General features: G+C 44.6%; 1 protein-coding gene across 1 annotated transcript; it reads right to left on the bottom strand.

The window, feature by feature from the left end:
* Positions 1-2705: 2705 nt before the first annotated feature.
* C15H8orf48 (chromosome 15 C8orf48 homolog) lies at positions 2706-18301 on the bottom strand. Its single transcript, XM_059482881.1, has 7 exons — positions 18059-18301; positions 17485-17544; positions 16910-17147; positions 16248-16391; positions 7600-7811; positions 5434-5586; positions 2706-4035 (listed from the first exon to the last, which is right to left on the bottom strand). Exons 3-7 carry the CDS (start codon positions 17136-17138, stop codon positions 3931-3933), a joined length of 843 nt encoding a protein of 280 aa, XP_059338864.1. The 5' UTR covers positions 17139-17147; positions 17485-17544; positions 18059-18301; the 3' UTR covers positions 2706-3930.
* Between the last annotated feature and the right edge of the window lie 1254 nt (positions 18302-19555).

Below are 19555 nucleotides of genomic sequence, written 5' to 3'. Positions count from 1 at the left end.
GTAGGATTAATATCAGTGGGTAGGATTAATATCTGGTTTGCCATCATTTGAAGGCAGAGCAGGCAGGAAAGCAGCCCTGGGGCAGGCAGGGCTGATCTGCACACTCCCAGTGCCTCCCTCAGGGGCACAATCAAAAGTCACTCTCTGAAAATCACATCCAGTGGTAATAAAATCACAGCTTGAGGAATGCAAGGAGATTGGAAAATGCTTGAAGAACGCAGAGCTGGGAGCACTGCAGCCCTTGCTGGAGGATGTGTGGATGGTTTGAAGTGCTCTCAGCTCAGGGTTCACTGAGAGCTGGGTGCCCTTGTCCTTGGTGCCAGCAGATGAGAACTTTTGTCAAGTTCCCAACAGGAATAAATGAGTTCAGCTCCTTTTCTTGGAACCTCATCAAATTAGCTGTGGTAAAAAATAGAATTAAAAAACCACCCAAGTCTCACCACACCCCAACCCTGCGAGGGGAATTTCTGAGGAGGCACTGAGGGACCCCAGGGGAGCCTGGAGCATTGCAGATATTCCTGGAACTTCAGGGAAATGTTCAGGATTAATGGAAAGAGGCCACAAAGGTGCTCTGAGGGCTGGAGCCCCTCTCCCATGAGGAAAAGCTGAGCTTTGGGAGTGTTCAGCTGGAGAAGGGAAGGCTCCAGGAACGTTCCTGTACCTGAAGGGGGTCACAGGAAAGGTGGGGGACAGCTCTGAGCAGGCCCTGAGGACAAGGGAGGGTGGGTTAACCTGCAGGAGGGCTCCTTTAGACCAGATACAAGAAGGTTTTTACACTGAGGATGGGCAGGCCCTGTAATAAAATTCCCAGAGAAGCTGTGGCTGCCCCTGGACCCCTGAAAACGTCCAAATCCAGGTCAGACCAGCCTGGAATAGTGGGAGGTGTAAGGTGGCCTTTGGGGGTTAGGTGGCCTTTGGAAGGTCTCTTCCAACTCAAACTCTTCTCTGATCCTACACTGGACCACTGGGACCACAAAGAATTTCCTCTACTGAGGAAATCCAACTTTAAATATCCCAGAATTGTGGGATGGTTTGGGTTGGAGGGGACCTTAAAGCTCCTCCAGTGCCACCCTTGCCAAGGTGAGGGCCACCTTCCACCAGAACAGGTAATTTGGGAATGTTCAGCTGTGTTGCCAGCTCAGATCCAGGGAGTGAATGCCACTAAAACCTCATTCCCACTCAGAGCTGCTGGGACTGAGCTGGAAGTTTTTCTAGAGATACAAATTCCCAGAGCAGGAGAGATGGCTGGAAAGGGGACAAGGAATGAGGGAGCCCGGAGTGCAGGGTGGTTTTTATAAAGCTAGAGCAAATGAAAGGGAAAGTTACAGTGCTGCAGTCCATGGGAAACTGATTTTAATGATAATGTGAGGAATGCAAGTTTCTCCAAAGGCTCAGTTATAAAATCCAACACCCCAAAAGTGGATATCAGCACACACAGAGCATGAAACAACTGAGATGGGAGAAACCTTCTCTGTGAGCACAGAGCAATGAACCCCACCACATCAGCAATCACCCAGAAGATGAAATCATCCAGGCTCTGGGTGCCATGAAAGCCACAAAGGCAAAGCTGCAGAGCACTTTGAAGAGGCAGATTGATTTGTTTCACAGCCACAGCCGCTTTTCCCAAGGAATCCCTCTTGAGCCACCCTGCTCCTTTCATGCCCCAGCAAGCACAAACCAGGCAGCAGATGAGCCAATATTCCTTGACCAGAGTTTTGAGGTTTCTTTGGATCAAAAGAAAAATCTCCTGCTGGAGGGAGGAGCTCCTGGAAGGGGAAAAAGGAGGATACGTCACCCACCCTCTTTCCCACATGGCAGAGTTTTGGATCTCCAGCCTCAAAAAGTGCAGGATTAGAAAATAAATTATTTAGGAGATCAGATCATCCATTCCATTGGCATAAAGAAAACACTCAGATCTCAGAGTCACTGCTGATAAAAGAATGAAACAACTGTAGTGAGCAGCAGGAAAATGCATCCAACAGCCATCAGCAAAATCTGCTTTGATTTTGCTGAGGAGTTACCTGAGTTCTGTTTGTAACATTTATGCAAACAAACGGGAGCTGTGCAGGCACTGTGTGTGAGCTCCACAGACAAACACTGTCAGACACATAACCCAGATAACTCACAGTTCAGATTTACAGAAAGGCTGACAGCAGCTGCAAAGGAATTTCAGTAGCTCCAGAGAGGTTCAGTGTTCTGAAAAACAGATATATCAACATGTGCATGGCAGTCACTCTTTGTGGGTCTGCAAGGGCTGAAATCTGTGCTACAAAATGGCAGTTTCCAAGGATTCAGTTCCTGATCACCCCCTGTACACCTGACAGCCCTTCCAAGGCCCCACCTGAAATTCTGGGTGCCTCTCCCAGTGTGTGCAGAGACTTCCAGAGGCTCAGAGAACCAGGGAGTGCAGAGCAAAACAAGGAACAGAGGTGGGGCACCCAGGAGGAGATTGGAAAGCAGGAGATTTAAGGGTTTAAACATTTCCAAGGATCCCAGAGCAACAGGAAGGAACAAGCAGAGTTTATTCATTATCCAAGTGCCCTGCAGGACAATTCCAAAGGGGATGCTGTTGGGGCAGTATTTTTGATGGACCATTGAAGCTGTTTGCAAGGACAAGCAGCACTGAGGAGCTCAGGGCTGGGCTGGGCTCCCACCTGGGCTTCACCTACTCAGGATCCACTCCCAGGGAAATCACTCTGAGCAGATTTTTAAGCAGCAGAAGGCAGAACTTTACTAACACTTCTGTTTATATCCCAGCATTTCCCTCCAGGTTTTCCATGGTTTGTGGGAAGGGAGAACAAGAGGCTAAACAGCTCTCAAGGACTCTGATAAACAATCCAGAGCAGAGGAGGGAAACAACCCCATGAAATACAAAGCCCCCTTAAGGCAGCAGTGAGGGCTCTGGTCCCAAAATGGGGGAAGAAAATGCAACAGGGGGATTTGATTCCATCTGCTTTGGCACAAAAATGCAGTGTGGGTTCACAGATAGGGATATCCCTCCAAGGTTTCCACAGAGATGGGAATACAGAGAAGTCAGGATATGGGAGGCTGAGGAGAGTCAGGCCATGGCTGAGCCCCTGCTCTCAGCTTTGGTCACAAAGGGCTGCAGAGGTGCCCAGAGAGCAGTACCAGGCTTTGGAGGCCACAGTGAGGATGATTTCACTGTCTAACCCAAAGATTCCCACCGTAATTCCATTTTATTTGGATGTGTACTGAACCCCAGATCCAGTCTTTGAACAACAGTGACTTCCTAAGCTTGAAAAACTACAACAAATTCCAAAGTATTTTCTTGCAATTTCTCTCCCAGTTTTCATCTGTTGCTTGTTTTTCTCTATCCTATATAGATTCCATGATTAATTTATTATCATTTCTCATCCCATTGGCACCCCCAGTCCTGCTGATTAATTTCTGTTACAACCTCATTAATTCCCTTCTATAAATACTTCATTTCATTTTACTGCTTTTTATAGTTAACTTTGCTTTTTGTCTTCCACCTGGGGCTCTCACTTTCAATTTACCATGAGGCAGTGGGCAAAGCCTGAGCTGAGATGCAGTAATTACACCTCCCTGCCCTGGCAAACAGAATCATTTATTTTCCTTATGGATGGAGGCAGCTGGGAGCTGCTCTGCAATCCCACAGCAATCCCCCAAAAAACAATTCTTCTGCCTCGCCAGATTAATAATGGAAACTGCTGGCTTCTGGAATTTGAGAAACCCATGGAGATGGATTACAATGTCCTGCAACATTTGCATTGAGGAGAGGTTGACTCACACCCCAGGCAGGCAGATCTGGTTCTACCTGCAGGAATATTAAAGCTGCACCCAATCCATCACTGCCACAGCAGCTCAGATCCAAAATCATTGGAATTCTGGAGCTGACTGCCCACAGGAGGCTCTCCCAGTTCTTCACCCACTGGAGTTATGGTCCATTCAGTCTTTCCATTCCTGACCCTTCAGCCTTTGCCACAAATCCCTGGGATCCTCTGAAGGTTTGGGAAAGCTTCTGAGTGCTTCTCCTAGAAGTGTGAGCATGTCCTGAAACAGAAAGCAAACATGGGATTATTCAGGACTGTATCCCTGCCATTTCTCATGGCCTGTAGCACACACCCAGCTCCTCAAGCCCAGCCAGAGGGGCAGCACTCATCCACACACTGGTGGGTTTGAAAGGATTCTGATTAAAAACTCTGGCCCAAAAAGCAGACTTCTTCCCTGAGGAGGGACAGGGAAAAGCAGCTGGCCTTGCATGGGGGAAAAATGGGAAAAAGTGAAGCCTCACCTGAGGCTGAAGCTCTCAGATCTTAGGTAGGGAGTGAGGAAGAGTCAAAATGCTGAAAACTGGAATTACACTAGGGAAGAAAGGAATGTGTGGTACAGCACAAACTCCCAGGTTGTTCAACATGAGAAGAGACCTGGGAGCTGCAGGAAGGCTCCTCCCTTCAGGCTCCCCCTCCCAAGGAGGGAGAGAAGAGCTCTTCCTTCAGGAGGATCTGTGACAGTGTTCACAGGGGTCTGAGGATGAGGGAAGAGATGAGGATCTGACTCCATGTTTCAGAAGGCTGATTTATTGTTTTATCATATATATTATATGAAAACTATACTAAAAGAATAGAAGAAAGGATTTCATCTGAAGGCTGGCTAAGAAAGCAGAGAATGGAATGATAACAAAGGTTTGTGACTGACCAGACAGTCCAAGCCAGCTGACTGTGATTGGCCATTAATTAGAAACACCCACATGAGACCAATCCCAGATGCACCTGTTGCATTCCACAGCAGCAGATAACCATTGGTTACATTTTGTTCCTGAGGCCTCCCAGCTTCTCAGAGGGAAAAATCCTAAGGAAAAGATTTTTCAGAAAATACCATGGCTGCAAGGATCCTCCTGAAGAGCAGCCACGGGAGGCCCAGGGAATTCTGCACATTTCACTGCTCCCCCAGCTGCTCCAGAGGCAATTCCTACCAACAAAGCTTCCATCTCTGGGACACTGGCACAGAGACAGGAATTGCAAGCAGAAATCTCAGAGTATCCCAGAAAAAATCCCAGTATTCCAGAAAAACCTCAGCCTCCATCAGTGTCCTAATGCAAGATTCCCAAAGGGTGAGCAAGGAAGCCCAGTAGGGGCAGTCACCCCCTATCACATCATTTAATTTGCCATTTCAGCTTGGACAGAAAACAAACTGGGGAGGTACAATCAAAAGGGACCCAAACCCATTCCAGGACAGCCTGGGAATGACCTTCAGCTTCCACAAATCAGCAACTCCAATGACTTGAGGAGAATGTTGGTCCCAAGCACTTTATTAATGAAATGGACCCAAATTCTATTTTGGTTTGCACTGATCTCAATGCCATAAATCAGGGAGAATCTGAATTACAGATTCTTTCATTACAGCACCTATAAAATGTAGCATGAATTTTTTTCAACAATAGTTGCTTACCCTGGAGTAAAACTGTTCTTCCAATTTCTCTTGGATTAAAGCACCTTCCAGCAGAGTCTTTTTTTGCCTGAGAAAGGCAACCTTGGCCAGCTCTGCTTCCTTCTGCTGGCAGCCAGGACAGGTTGAAACCTCATGGATTTCAGCTTCTGTCACCTGGAGGAGGAAACTTTGATGCCATGAGCAATGTCTGGCCTGGCAACTTTAAGAACAATAAAAAAAAATACACTAAAGACAAAAATTGGCTTTTTAGGCAGTGGTAAAATAATTCAGAGTCACAATTCCATCATCTATAACTGCTCCTATGCTGACTGTGTGCAAGGCTTTAAGCAGCAACCAGAGGAGTTATGATTATAAATTATATTTATACATTTTATAAATAAATTAAGAGGCAAATAAACTCTGGACCCATTAGTTCAAACATGCAGCTCTGAGCCAGGATCCAGCCCAGACTCTGCAGCTCTGTCTGTGAGATAATCAGTGCTGCCAGTGATTCCTGGGTCAGGTTATCCACCATGAAATCTTAGGCTTATTTAACAGCATTACACAAATCCCAGGGTTTGTGCTTTTATGAAATATCAATGGTTTTATCTGATCTAATTGACTCAGATTCCATCTGGCTCCATAAACACATTCAATTGCTACAAAGACAGAGGAATCAGCCCAAGGAAGTCCCATCCCAGGCCTCTGTCTCCTCTTCCCTGATTTCTCTGGACAAAAATGTTGTGGGGAACTACAACAGAACCAAGCAGATGAAGTCACTTTTCTCAGGGAATGTATTCCCACAATGGAAGACAAAGAAAGATAAAATAAAAAATTCCACTAAATTTGCAAGGTAGATTAACATTAACAGAAATTTTAAAAGCAGATGGCTGAAATGTCAAAATTGTTTTAAAAGACAGGAAGGCTGAAATAATTATCACATCAGAACTGACTTTAAAGTGTTGTTTTTAGATGCAGGGCTGAGGGGAGGAGCTGGACATAAAACCCATCCTGTGGTGGGAAAAAACCACTGGACTGGTGACAAAAAAAAAATATTTGCATAGGGTAAAGATGAGACAGAGGCTGAGGTCAGCAAGATTTTATTGGAACAGTTTTTATCAATATTATCTAATACCTGAGAAAGCTGGGAACACAGGGAGGTTTTGTTTTTGGAATTCTTCTAATCCTGGAGTCCCAAAGACTTCACAACAAATAATATGCAGAATAATTTGATAAATAATAGGAGCAAACACAATCAGAGAAAAAGGCTTTTTCCTCTAGCTGGCCCAGGGCTTCTTGCAAAATAAATTATGACCCCAGCCTTGCTCAATCACACAAATTAGGATTTTATCAGCAGACAATAGTTTATGGTGATTATTTGCTACCAACAGTTGTACAGTGATGTATTGTGACAGTGTTCACAGGGGTCTGAGGGTGAGGGAAGAGATGAGGATCTGACTCCATGTTTCAGAAGGCTAATATATTTATATTATATTATATTATATTATATTATATTATATTATATTATATTATATTATATTATATTATATTATATTATATTATATTATATAATATTATATAATATAATATAATATTATATTATATTATATTATATTATATTATATTATATTATATTATATTATATTATATTATATTATATTATATTATATTATATTATATTATATTATATTATATTATATTATATTATATTATATTATATTATATTATATTATATTATATTATATTATATTATATTCATACTAAAAGAATAGAAGAAAGGATTTCATCAGAAGGCTGGCTAAGAATAGAAAAAGAAAGAATGATAACAAAAGCTTGTGGCTGGGACAGAGAGTGATTGGCCATTAATTACAAACCACCACACGAGACCAATCCCAGATGCACCTGTTGCATTCCACAGCAGCAGATAACCATTGTTTGCATTTTGTTCCTGAGGCCTCACAGCTTCTCAGGAGGAAAAATCCTAAGGAAAGGATTTTTCATTTAATGTGTCTGTGACAATGTCTGAGAAATGAGAAGATTAAATCTTGGGCTGTCAACCCAAAACCTCTTCCAGAGGCCTGAGCCTGGCATCAGTAAGGTCTGCCTGCCTTGATCCTCTAATTATGGCTTTTTTCTGCAGTGGTTCTCCAGAATTTAGGGGAAATCTCCCTTTGCCTCCCCCAGTACCTGTTTCAGAGCCTCCCTGGTGTTTTCCAGCAGGATCCTGTTCATCAGCTGGGCAGGAACAGCACAGGACTGTCCTGGCTCAGTCTGCCTTGCTGGGGCTCCCCAGTGCAGCCTCCTGCCCCTGCGTGCCTGCTGCTGCTGCATGCTGCTGATCCTGCTGCTGCAGAAACGGCTCAGAGCTCCCAGCTCTGCCTGGGAGAACCCAGAAACTCCTGAAAGCAACAGGGAAAGGCATCAGTGGCTGTGCCAGGGACAGAGGAATGGCTGCTCTGCACCTGTGTGAGCTCCTGTGGGCCAAGGAGTGTCGGTTTCTCGGCTGTTTTATGGCCTGGAAAGGCCCGGGGTGGCCTTGGGCAGCCCGCGCTCCAAAGGACGAGAAGAGGCTTCAGGTTTTTTCTCGGTCTTCAGTGTTTATTAGTTTTTTATCTAAAAGATTTTCTCTTGGCCCGACAGAGGTCTGCACAGCAGCCAGCCATGAGCACACTGCGAGCCCCCGGGGCGGTCACTTATCTTTATACTCAAAATTATGTATACAATATTTACCTATTTTCCCCAATACCTTTCACCCTTATTGACCAGTGCACTTTTAGTAATAACCAATCCCAAAGTGCCACCACCACCACAGAAGATGGAGGCCAAGAAGAAGAAGAAGAAGAACAGGACACGCCCCAATTCCTCCATCTTACTTCTCCAGACCCCCCTGTACAGAAATCCTAAACCCTGTGTTTCACACTCCAATTAACTTATCCCTTCACCATTCACCCAGTGAAATCCTCCCATCCTCATACAGGTGTCGTCTCCCGTGCAGGATCAAAGTCCAGCCACCAGACACTTCTGGCAACATTCCAGGACTCCCGAGCCCCCCAAGGGTGGTCTCAGCCACTCTGCACATCAGTCCTGAGGTGCTGAGATCCCACAAAGGAGAGCCAAACCCTGCCTGCAGCAACGCAGAGCACGGCTAAACACAAACGGGGTGGCAGCTGTGGCAATCTGCACGGTAAATGGCTCTAAAATAATAATTTACACAAGTGGGGATAGAATCTGTAGGAACCTGCACAATAAATGGCTCCAAAATCAGAATTTAAACATAAATATGGATGGCAGCTGCAGGAACCTGCACAATAACTGTCTCTAAAACAGGCTCCAAAATCAGAATTTAAACACAAACGGGATGGCAGCTGTAGGAACCTGCACAATAAATGGTTCTAAAATCAGAATTTAAACACAAATGTGGATGGGAGCTGTAGCAACCTGCACAATAAATGGCTCTAAAATTCTAAAATCAGAATTTAAACACAAATGTGGATGGGAGCTGTAGCAACCTGCACAATAAAAGGCCCTAAAAAAGGCTCCAAAATCAGAATTTAAACATAAATGTGGATAGGAGCTGTTGGAACCTGCACAATAAATGGCCCTAAAACAGGCTCCAAAATCAGAATTTAAACACAAATGGGGTTGGGAGCTGTAGGAACTTGCACAATAAATGGCTTAAAAATCTGAATTTAAACACAAGTGTGGATGGGAGCTGCAGAAACCTGCACAACAAATGGCTCTAAAATCAGAATTTAAACACAAATGGGACAGCAGCTGTAGGAACCTGCAAAATAGTTGGCTCTAAAATCAGAATTTAAACACAAATGGAGTTGGGAGCTGTACGAACTTGCACAACAAATGGCTCTAAAAGAGGTTCCAAAATCAGAATTAAAGCACAAATGTGGATGGGAGCTCTAGGAACCTGCACAATAATTGGCTCCAAAATCAGAATTTTAAACACAAATGTAGATGGGAGCTATAGGAACTTGCATAATTAAAGGCCCTAAACAGACTCCAAAATCAGAATTTAAACACAAATGGGAGGGAATCTGTAGGAACCTGTACAATAAATGGCCCTAAAATCAGAATTCTAAACACAAATGTGCATGGGAGCTGTATGAACCTGCATAATAAATGGCTTTAAAACAGGCTCCAAAATCAGAATTTAAACACAAATGGGGATGGGAGCTGTAAGAATTTGCACAATAAATGGCTCCAAAATCAGAATTTACACAAATGGAGATGAGAGCTATAGGAACCTGCACAATAAATGGCTCAAAAATCAGAATTTAAACACAAATCTGGATGGGATGGGAGCTGTAGGAACTTGAACAATAAATGGCTCTAAAATCAGAATTTTAAACACAAATGTGCATGAGAGGTGTAGGAATTTGCACAATAATTGGCTCTAAAATCAGAATTTTAAACACAAATGTGCATGAGAGGTGTAGGAACCTGCACAATAAAAGGCCCTAAAATAGGCTCCAAAATCAGAATTTAATCACAAATCTGGACGGGAGCTGCAGGAACCTGCACAATAATTGGCTCTAAAATCAGAATTTACACAATTGGGGATGGCAGCTGCAGGAACCAGCAAAATAAATGGCTCTAAAATTCTAAAATCAAAATGTAAACACAAATGGGGTTGGGAGCTGCAGGAACCTGAACAATAAATGGCTCCAAAATCAGAATTTAAACACAAATCTGGGTGGGATGGGAGCTGTAGGAACTTGCATAATGAAAGGCTCTAAAACAGGCTCCAAAATCAGAATTTAAACTCAAATGGGATGGCAACTGCAGGAACCTGAACAATAAATTTGGAGCCTAAAACAGGCTCCAAAATCAGAATTTAAACACAGATATGGATGGGAGCTGTAGGAACTTGCACAATAAATGACTCCAAAACCAGAATTTAAACACAAATGTGGATGGGAGCTGTAGGAACTTGCACAGTAATTGGCTCTAAAATCAGAATTTTAAACACAAATGTGCATTGGAGGTGTAGGAATTTGCACAATAAATAACTCTAAAACAGGCTCCAAAATCAGAATTTAAACACAATGTGGATGGCAGCTCTAAGAACTTGCATAATAAATGGCTCAAAAATCAGAATTTAAACACAATTGTGGAAGGGAGCTGTAGGAACTTGCATAATAACTGGCCCTAAAACAGGCTCCAAGATCAGAATTTAAACATAAATGTGGATGGGAGCTCTAGGAACCTGCACAATAAATGGCTCCAAAATCAGAATTTAAACACAAATGGGATGGCAGCTATAGGAACCTGCACAAAAAATGGTTCTAAAATCAGAATTTAAACAGAAATGTGGATGGGAGCTGTACGAACTTGCACAATAAATGGCCCTAAAACAGGCTCCAAAATCAGAATTTAAACACAGATGTTGATTGAAGCTGTAGGGACCTGCACAATAATTGGCTCTAAAATCAGAATTTTAAACACAAATCTGGATGGGAGCTGTAGGAGCTTTTACAATAATTTGCTCTAAAATCAGAATTTACACAAATGGGGATGGCAGTTGCAGTAACCAGTAACAATAAGTGACTCAAAAATCAGAATTTAAACACAAATGGGGATGAGAGCTACAGGAACTTGCATAATAAAACACCCTAAAAGAGGCTCCAAAATCAGAATTTAAACACAAATGTGGATGGGAGCTGTAGGAACCTGCACAATAAATGGCTCTAAAAGAAGCTCCAAAGATGGGAGGAAATAAAAAGACAAAAGGTTAATGGCACAGGATAAACAGATTAGCAAAGCAAGCAGTTAAACACTATGACATTAAATAAACTGGCTGTCAATAATACAGATTTAGCACCTCACCACCTGAAACTGCAACTTGCTAAACCCAAATGAATTAATATATCAAGAGAGATCTCATCAATAACTCTAAGGAGCAATTTGTAAGAAAAATTAGAGGCAGTGTCCACTGAAGGCACTCTGGAAACACCTCCAATAAATTCCACAAACTACAGAAAGGCAATTTTTTTTTGGAGGAAATGCAATTAGAAAACACTTCTTATCTAAAGCTTCAACAATCATTTCCTAAATTCTTTAGAAGATCTTATTTCAAAAACATCATTCCCTCTTTCATCTTCCCTTATCCTTCCCAGTGGCACATAAAAATAAATAAAACAGAGATTAGACTTCAGCTGGGCGGGTTAGGATGGATTTACAACTTCATTCAGGGCTTTTGGGGAGATTTTCCAGAGGCTCAGAGCACAAGCAGGGCAGTATTTCATGGCCAGCAGCTCAGGATGGGGCTCTCCAGGTTTCCATGGGCAGATTTCCCCCAAAATCAGGCAGTTGGTGACTCCAAAGTGTTTAACCCCAAGGATTCACACCCAAATTCCTGCTGGGAGCTTGGGTTCTATCATTTGAACAACCCCTCCACATTTTCTCTTTTCAGGATTAAATTCAATTTCCAGACTTGGCATTCCAGTGCCACAACACAAATCCTCAAAAGACTGAAAAACTGGAATATAAAACTTCCCCCAAACTTCCCTGGGATTTATTTAGTCCTGAGTGCACAGGACACAGTTGTGGAATTCTGCAAAGAAACTGAGCATCTCCTCAGAAATCCAGTGTTTCTAAAGGATAAGGGAATCCATAATTAAAACTAAAACAGGCTTCATGGACAACATGGAAAATATGTTTAAGTTCAGAATTGAGCACCACAGAGCAATTTACTCCTCCTAAGAAGATGATGTTTCAAAATTATTAAAAAGAAAGACAATTTATAGACATATAACTGAGAATTAGCAACACCTTAAAATGAAATTTAATTTAAAAAAAATTCTGAGGGAGCATCAGAAATATCTGAGTGGAAACCTCCATTTCAGTCATCAGGTGATTTTCCTTACAAGAATTGTGTAAAAAAGTGGAAATCCTAAGATGATGTATCAAAATGATTAAAAGGAAAGACAATTTATAGACACATAAACAAGAATCAGCAACATCTTAAAAGGAAATTTAATTTAAAAAAATTCTGAGGGAGCATCAGAAATATCTGAGTGGAAACCTCCATTTCAGTCATCAGGTGATTTTCCTTACAAGAATTGTGTAAAAAAGTGGAAATCATGTGCCACTTCTGGGTTTAATCTCACTAATAAAGCAGGTTCATTTATGCTGAACACAGAATGAATAAAAAGATTAAAAAGTTACCATTGTGAGGGGGGAAAAAACCTAGAACAAAAGCATTTGAGTACTCAGAGGGAGAAGTAAAACACATCAGGTCCACTGAGCATTTAGTGACAGTTTAATACCAGCCTGAATAACTCACTTAAGGTTCTTCTGACATCCACAAGTGCAATTTTATTAAGAATTGGTTTCTAATAATGCATAAATCCTGTGCTGCCACACACCCACCCATCTGCTCATCTGCACTTCCAGACTTCAGAAGAAACACTGGCAAACACAGCAATTTTTAAACCTCACTGCACGACTCAGTGCTGGAGTTATTCCTCCACATTAACTCACACTTAACAGGATGTTCAGAAAGAATTTAAATTAGGGATCAAGGACTAGAATTTTTCTGAAAGAAACCCAAAAAAAGATGAGGAAAGTTTGTCTTTTAACTGAAGTATTTGCACACTCAGATCTCCCCCAGGCGTGGGAGGTTCACCTGCCCAGGGGATCTCAGCTCCTGCTTTGGGTTGGGTTTATTCCATGTAGATTCCCTGTTTTCCATGTGTGATCCAGACCTGCTGCAATGTTCCTTCTGCAGTGCACAGAATCCCTGCCAGTGCCCATGGCTGCTCCACAAGCACATTTTCTCATGTTTGTTACTCCAAATCCAGTGTTTCCTCTCAGTAAGGCAGAGTAGGGGACAAAAGCAGCCCAAGTGACAGCAGCACAGCTCAACCCCAGCCCCATCTCACCCAGGAAGGTCACAAAGCGTGGAATGTTTAGGCAGAAAAGCTCCACAGAGTGCAGGAAGCAGCCCAGGAGAGACCAGCTAACCCTCATGTCTGCACCCCAAACCCTGCTGAGGGAACTCAGTGACCTGTGTAGCTTTTGTAGGTTTTTTCAGTGACCTACGTAGGTTTTAACTCCAGCCTTAAGTGAAACATTTGAAATCCACCAGGAGGGAGGAAAAGAAGAAAATATTTATGAGTTTCCTTTTCCTTTGATGTTTAACTTTGATTTAACAGGGAAATTGGCAGGCATTTTGTTGTTTTTATTCCTTACCAGTACTCTATTTTAAAGAAGGTAAAAAGAGATAACTGTGAAAAGCAATAATCAATAACTGCTCTGCAGTAAGGTTTTACCTCTGCAGCTCCAGATTGCATCTTCATAATGCCCTAGATTGATTTTACAGTTCAGATGAACATGCTGACAGCCTGACCAAGAAAGACCCCTGCAGGTACCACAGGGCAGAGAAACAGGTTGAAATGTCAGGCTGTTCATCACAAACAGGAATTTCAAATGAGTAAAACTCCTCCAGCACAGTGAATCATCCCAGAGTCACACAGCAACCTGGGTTGGAAGGACCTTAAAGCCCATCCAGTGCCACACTGGGACACATCCCACTGTCCCAGGTGCTCCAAGCTCCATCCAACCCAGCCTTGGGCACTGCCAGGGATGGGGCAGCTCCAGCTCCTCTGGGCAACTGTGCCAGGGCATCCCCACCCTCCAGGGAACAATTATAGGAGCAGGGCAGAAAAATAAACAGGCAAAGCATTTGATGGAGAGGCAGCTGGTGAGCACAGCACCAGCCAGGGCGTTACAGAGCCCCACCTGAATTCTCAGACACAGCCAAGCTGAAGAATTGCCTTTTCCTGAGTACATTTTAAAGATGACTAACATGGAGCAATCTCTGTGGAACTGAGGATTTACACTCATGTTGTGATGCATTTGCCTAATAACAGCTCGTGCTTCCACACTGGGGTGCAGGGACAAAGAACTCTGATGAAAATTCCTCACTTCACCTGAGGCCAGCATGTTTTCCTTCTTTCAGCCCACAAAGAAAACCATGAAAAATAAAAATGACATTCCAGAGTGTTCCTACAGGCAAAGCAGAACCTTTTGCTCCCCCATCACATCTAACCCTATTAGCAGTAAGATGAGAAGGAAAGTCTTGAGGCAACAAAACAAACCCCAATTCAGAGCACCCTGTGTGCTCAGTGATTCACTGAGCTGAGTGTTCTGAGGGGACTCACTGTGCAGCAATCCACTTCCAGGTGAGCTCATCTGCTGCACTAAAAAAACATCTCCAAGCTGCTAAAACAATACAAGAGTTGGGGGCTACCATGTGCTGAAGGATTAAGTCCAAGAGAAGCATTTACAGATATCAGAAGAATTGCTGTGGCTATTTTGTGGTAATATTCTGCAATTAAAAAATGCAGAATATTATGATTGATTTGGGGATAGCTGATTATGATTGATTTGGGGATAGCCTGGCTGGGTACTGTGCTTGCATCAAAGAAAAGCAGAAACCATATTTTGTGCTGCTCATATGGATCATTGGAAGCACCAAAGTACCTGAGGCTGCCACAGGGACAAGTGACAGGAGCAGCAAGGACAAGCCAGCTCTGCATCCTTCACCTCAAGATCATTTGCTGCTCCAGCCTCAGTGCTCTCTCTGACTCCCCCTGCCCTCAGCACCCACCAGCCAAAGGCACAAGTTCCCTGGTGAGGAACTGCAGGGATCTGCCAGGGATTCTATGAATAAAATCCTCTGAGTGAGTGCAACTTCCAAGGGAAATCATCCCAACCTTCAGCTGTGGCTCATCCTCCCCTCAGTGCCTCTGAGCCCACCAGGTCCCGTTGTCTGTCTCCAGGAATCAGTCACAGGGCTCTGGTGTATTTTGGGAAGATTCTCCTGTAGGAGCAGCCCAGGATGAGCTGCTCCACACTGCCCTGACTGCAGAGCAATGCAGGAGATGAGCCAGGAGCCCCAGCACTGACACTGGGGAAGGAGCTCTGCTCTCACCAGCCTGGCAGGTGCTGCTTCCTTAGGGCAGATGGGTGCTCTGAGGATGCTGGAGCACAAATCCCACACCATGAAGGGCCCAGGCAGGAGGATCCCTGTCCCACAGTGACCTACAAAACTCCAAGTGTGCTCACCTCCCATCAACATGGAGATTGAGGAAGGTTCCCCGTCTGCTCCCATTATTTTTTGCTCAGTTACAGCTTTTTTGCTCTTTTTTCTTAATTAAAAATAGCATCTCTGACCCACTTTTTGACAGACTTTAGCAGGGCTTGCATCCCACCATCTGCTCTCACAGTTCCTTGCATAACTGGTACATGGAAATGGATCCTTCCTCCCTCCTTTCCCTTCTCCTCCTCCCTGCACTCCATCGTTATTTGGGTAAAGCTGCTCCATTGTTCCTGCCAAAATTGGAGCCCTACTGCCTCCCTCAGCTTGGGAAAGGAACTAGAACAGGGCAAACAAATAATTCAATTATCAATACTGTTGGTTAACAAGGGGGAAAACCTGTGTCACACAATAAATTCTGAAGTCATGTTTATTTCGGAGGGGAAAATGCCCAAATTTCCTCTACAGCTGGAGAGAAAAAAAACTGAATTAAATTAAACAATTAAATGTCAAACATGGGGACATTTTTGAATTTTGTGGTAATGCCTCACCAGGATAATGTCACTACATGGGGGGAGCATCAAAGCCATGTGTGATATGGGAGACAAGCTGCACTCCAAGAAAGCATAAAAGAGAAACTTTGCACTTAATTACTTGGCTAATTAAGCCAGGCTAATTAGCTGGCTTGATTTAATCGCCTGTGTATAAAATTTAAGTCAAGTTTACATCTCCTTCCAAAAGAAACAATTACAGGCTCTGCTGAAGTTACCCAACTCACCAGCAGGAGTTGTGATGGCAGATTTGTCTGGCCTAATCCCAGTGTCTTTATTTTTCAGATCAATCCACTTTCCCAGGGCATCAATCCATTTTCCTATGGCAGCTCTTTCCACAGCTGCAGGATCCACTGCTTCAGACTCCTCCTCTGCAAGGAAAAAAGGCAACTTTGAACACACATTGTGAGGAAAGCAAAGTGGGTGGCAAATAATCCTCCACTTGAATGTGCCAGTTCTCCCTGCTAGGGAGGAGAAACCCTGAGCCACAGCAATACACAGATGAGGCCACAGATTTCAGCTCCTGCTTTATCCTTCCTCTGCTGCAGCTTTGAGGTCCTACCCAGCCCTCTTCAGTATTTTAAATCATGGAACTATCCCATGGAAAAATTGTTTTATGGCCCAGCTACTTTTCATTCATGGTAAAAAGTAGCTTGGAGAACTGTTTTTTAAGGTGCCAACAGAATTTCAGCATCACAAGGTTACTAAGGAAGGATTTCTATGGCCAAGTCCTTCCCATGGAGCTGTCTGAAGCATGGATCTGGTGGGCACTCTGCACAGCAAGGACACTGCATGCAGTTTTCACATGTTTATTTTCACTGATCTGAGTCCCCAGTGCACTGACAGGAGCTGTGGAAGGCAGGCCTCAAGCAGGGAGAGCTCTGCATACCTGCAGCACTTTGCCCTGCCAGTGATGCTGAGCTTCCCAAAGCCTCTGACACAGCTGCCCCCTCCACATCCTCTGTGGAACACCAGGATCCAGGTGCTTCACTCTCCTCCTCCTCGCTAAAGGACTCAAAGGTGTCTCCTGAATAGTCCAAGGCAGAGCTGCTGTGACTTTGGCTCCGCTCCAGCCCCTTCCCATGGCTCCTGGAGCTCTCTGCTGGGGCAGCTGCCATGGGACAACACTGCAAATAAAAACAAAAACAAGGTCAGTTTCACAGGATTACTCACCGCAACATGGGAGGTACTTTGGGATGTTACAGCCACATCACACCAGATTTAACCACCACAACAGGTGGGTAAAATCACAACTCAGTCGTGACCAAGCCAAAGCATGGATTAGAGCAGCACACGCTCAGATCCACAGGGGAAATGTACAGAACCAACTAGCACTGAACAATAGCTGTGAAATCTGAGCGGCATTCTTTGCAAATCTGTAGTGGATTACAGTAATGCTTGGATTAAATTTTTCATTAAAAAAAAATCAAATTTTCCCCTTTCTAGTATCTTAAAGGAACTTACAGGAAAGAAAAGGTAAGACTATTTACAACACCAGGCAGCGTCAAAACAAGGGGGAATGAGCTGAAATGGAAAGAGGATGGTTAAATGAGATAGTGGGAAAAAACCTTCCACCATCCCAGGCTGCTCCAGCCCCAATGTCCAGCCTGGCCTTGGGCACTGCCAGGGATCCAGGGGCAGCCACAGCTGCTCTGGGCACCTGTGCCAGGGCCTGCCCACCCTGCCAGGGAATAATTCCTAATTCCCAATATCCCATCCATCCCTGCCCTCTGGCAGTGGGAGCCATTCCCTGCGTCCTGTCCCTCCATCCTTGTCCCCAGCCCCTCTGCAGCTCTTCTGGAGCCCCTTCAGGCCCGGGCAGGGCTCTGAGCTCTCCCTGGATTCTCTCCCTCAGCTCTCCCAGCCCGGCTCCAGCGCTGCAGCTGCTCCGTGCCCGGCAGCTCCCCCAGCCAGGGCCGTGCCCGCCCCTCACGGGCTCCGGGAGCTGCTCTGCCCTTCCCTCGCTGCTCTCAGCCCTCTTGGACGGGCTCTAAGCGCGGCTTTTTCCCCCTGTAGCCCTCAGAACGTCGCTCCTTACCCCGTCCCCGCTCCCCCGGGCGGGAAGGGGCGGCCCCGGGAGCTGAGGGCGGAGCGGGGCGGGGAGTGGAGCCCGGGCCAGCCGCGGTTGAGGCGGAAAATCCGGCCCCGAGATCCTGCCGGGCTTGTGGGGTCGGTGTTGAATAGTGCCGGGCTTGCGGGGTCGGTGTCGAATGGTGCCGGACGTATGGAGTTGGGGTTGAATGGTGCCGGGTTTGTGGGGTTGGGGTTGTGCACATCCCGTCCCAGCTGAGCCCCACAGCGATTCCCCCCGGATTTGGAGAGGGCTCTGAGGAGCTGGAGCGAGTCCGGCGGCTTGCAAAGGGTGAGGGAGCAGGGCTGGAGGAGCTGAGCTGGGTCTTTATTCCCCCCTGGGTGTGTTTATCCCTCCCCTGGGTGTGTTTGATCCCCCCTGGGTGTATTTATTCCCCCCTGGGTGTGTTTAATCCCCACAGGATCCCCACATTGCACAAAAAGCGATAAAGAGGTGCCCGGAGCTGTGGCAGCGGCTTGTGGTAAAAACACCTCACGGCCAGCTACAGTTCTGCCACAAGGACGCAAAAGCCTAGAGAAACACTAGGGGATTTTTAAATTTTTTTTTTTTTTTTTTTTAACTTTAGGACAGTGTATTACACCCAAGAAGATGAAGGCAGATGGCCTTGGATGTGACACTTCATGGAAATGAGATGCAAAAAGTATTCCAGGGTATGAAATCTTTCCGTTTTCAGGTACAATTTCTATAGGTTATATCATGATGAAAGCAACTCTTCTCTATTCTGGGATCTTGCTTTAAAATCGCTATTTCAGGTTAGCTAATACCACTTTCTGTTTTGTTTTGTTTTGGGGTGTTTGTTTTTTGTTTTGGGTTTTTTTTTTTTGTTTGTTTGTTTTTATTGGGATTTTTTGCAGATTTTTGGTTCTTGTTTGAGTTTTTTGGGGATTTTTTGTTTGTTTTTAGGTTTTTTTTTCATTGAAGTCTTTTTTTTTGGCAAGAAAAGCTGATTCTCCACTCCTGGGATGGCACAGTGTGTTTGCTGTCACTGGGGTTTTATCCTTATGCTGAGTTTGGACTGCCTGGCCAAAGGACAAGAGATTTTGTCTTCTCTCACATTTGAAGCGCAGCAAAAGTGATCTTGTGTCTCTTGGAACAGAGAACTCTGTGCTGGTCTCTACATTTCATGTAAGAAGGAATGGGCAGCATGAGATGGATGCAGGAGTGTAATAAATGCATTGATGCAGTGGTGAAATAAACAGCTCTGCACATTGTTCAGGGTGTAACATTCACTTCTTTGCTGAGTGAGCTGCTTGGGGCTCGCCCTTTTCTTGTAGTTTGCTGCAAGAAATTAAAATAATTGATGTGGGATAAACATTTCTTGTACCTTTTCCGCCCATCCAAAGGAAAGCAGTGATCAGAGGGGTGTGTGAGTGGAAGGGCAGTGCAGGAGCCAGCTCAATGCCAGGAGCTTGTGGAGACAGGAATCTGGAATGTGGAATTCTG

The sequence above is a fragment of the Ammospiza nelsoni genome, chromosome 15 (genome assembly GCF_027579445.1).
Source record: "Ammospiza nelsoni isolate bAmmNel1 chromosome 15, bAmmNel1.pri, whole genome shotgun sequence".
In the NCBI taxonomy this organism is placed as follows: Eukaryota; Metazoa; Chordata; class Aves; order Passeriformes; family Passerellidae; genus Ammospiza; species Ammospiza nelsoni.
This window is presented reverse-complemented; position numbering and strand designations above follow the sequence as displayed.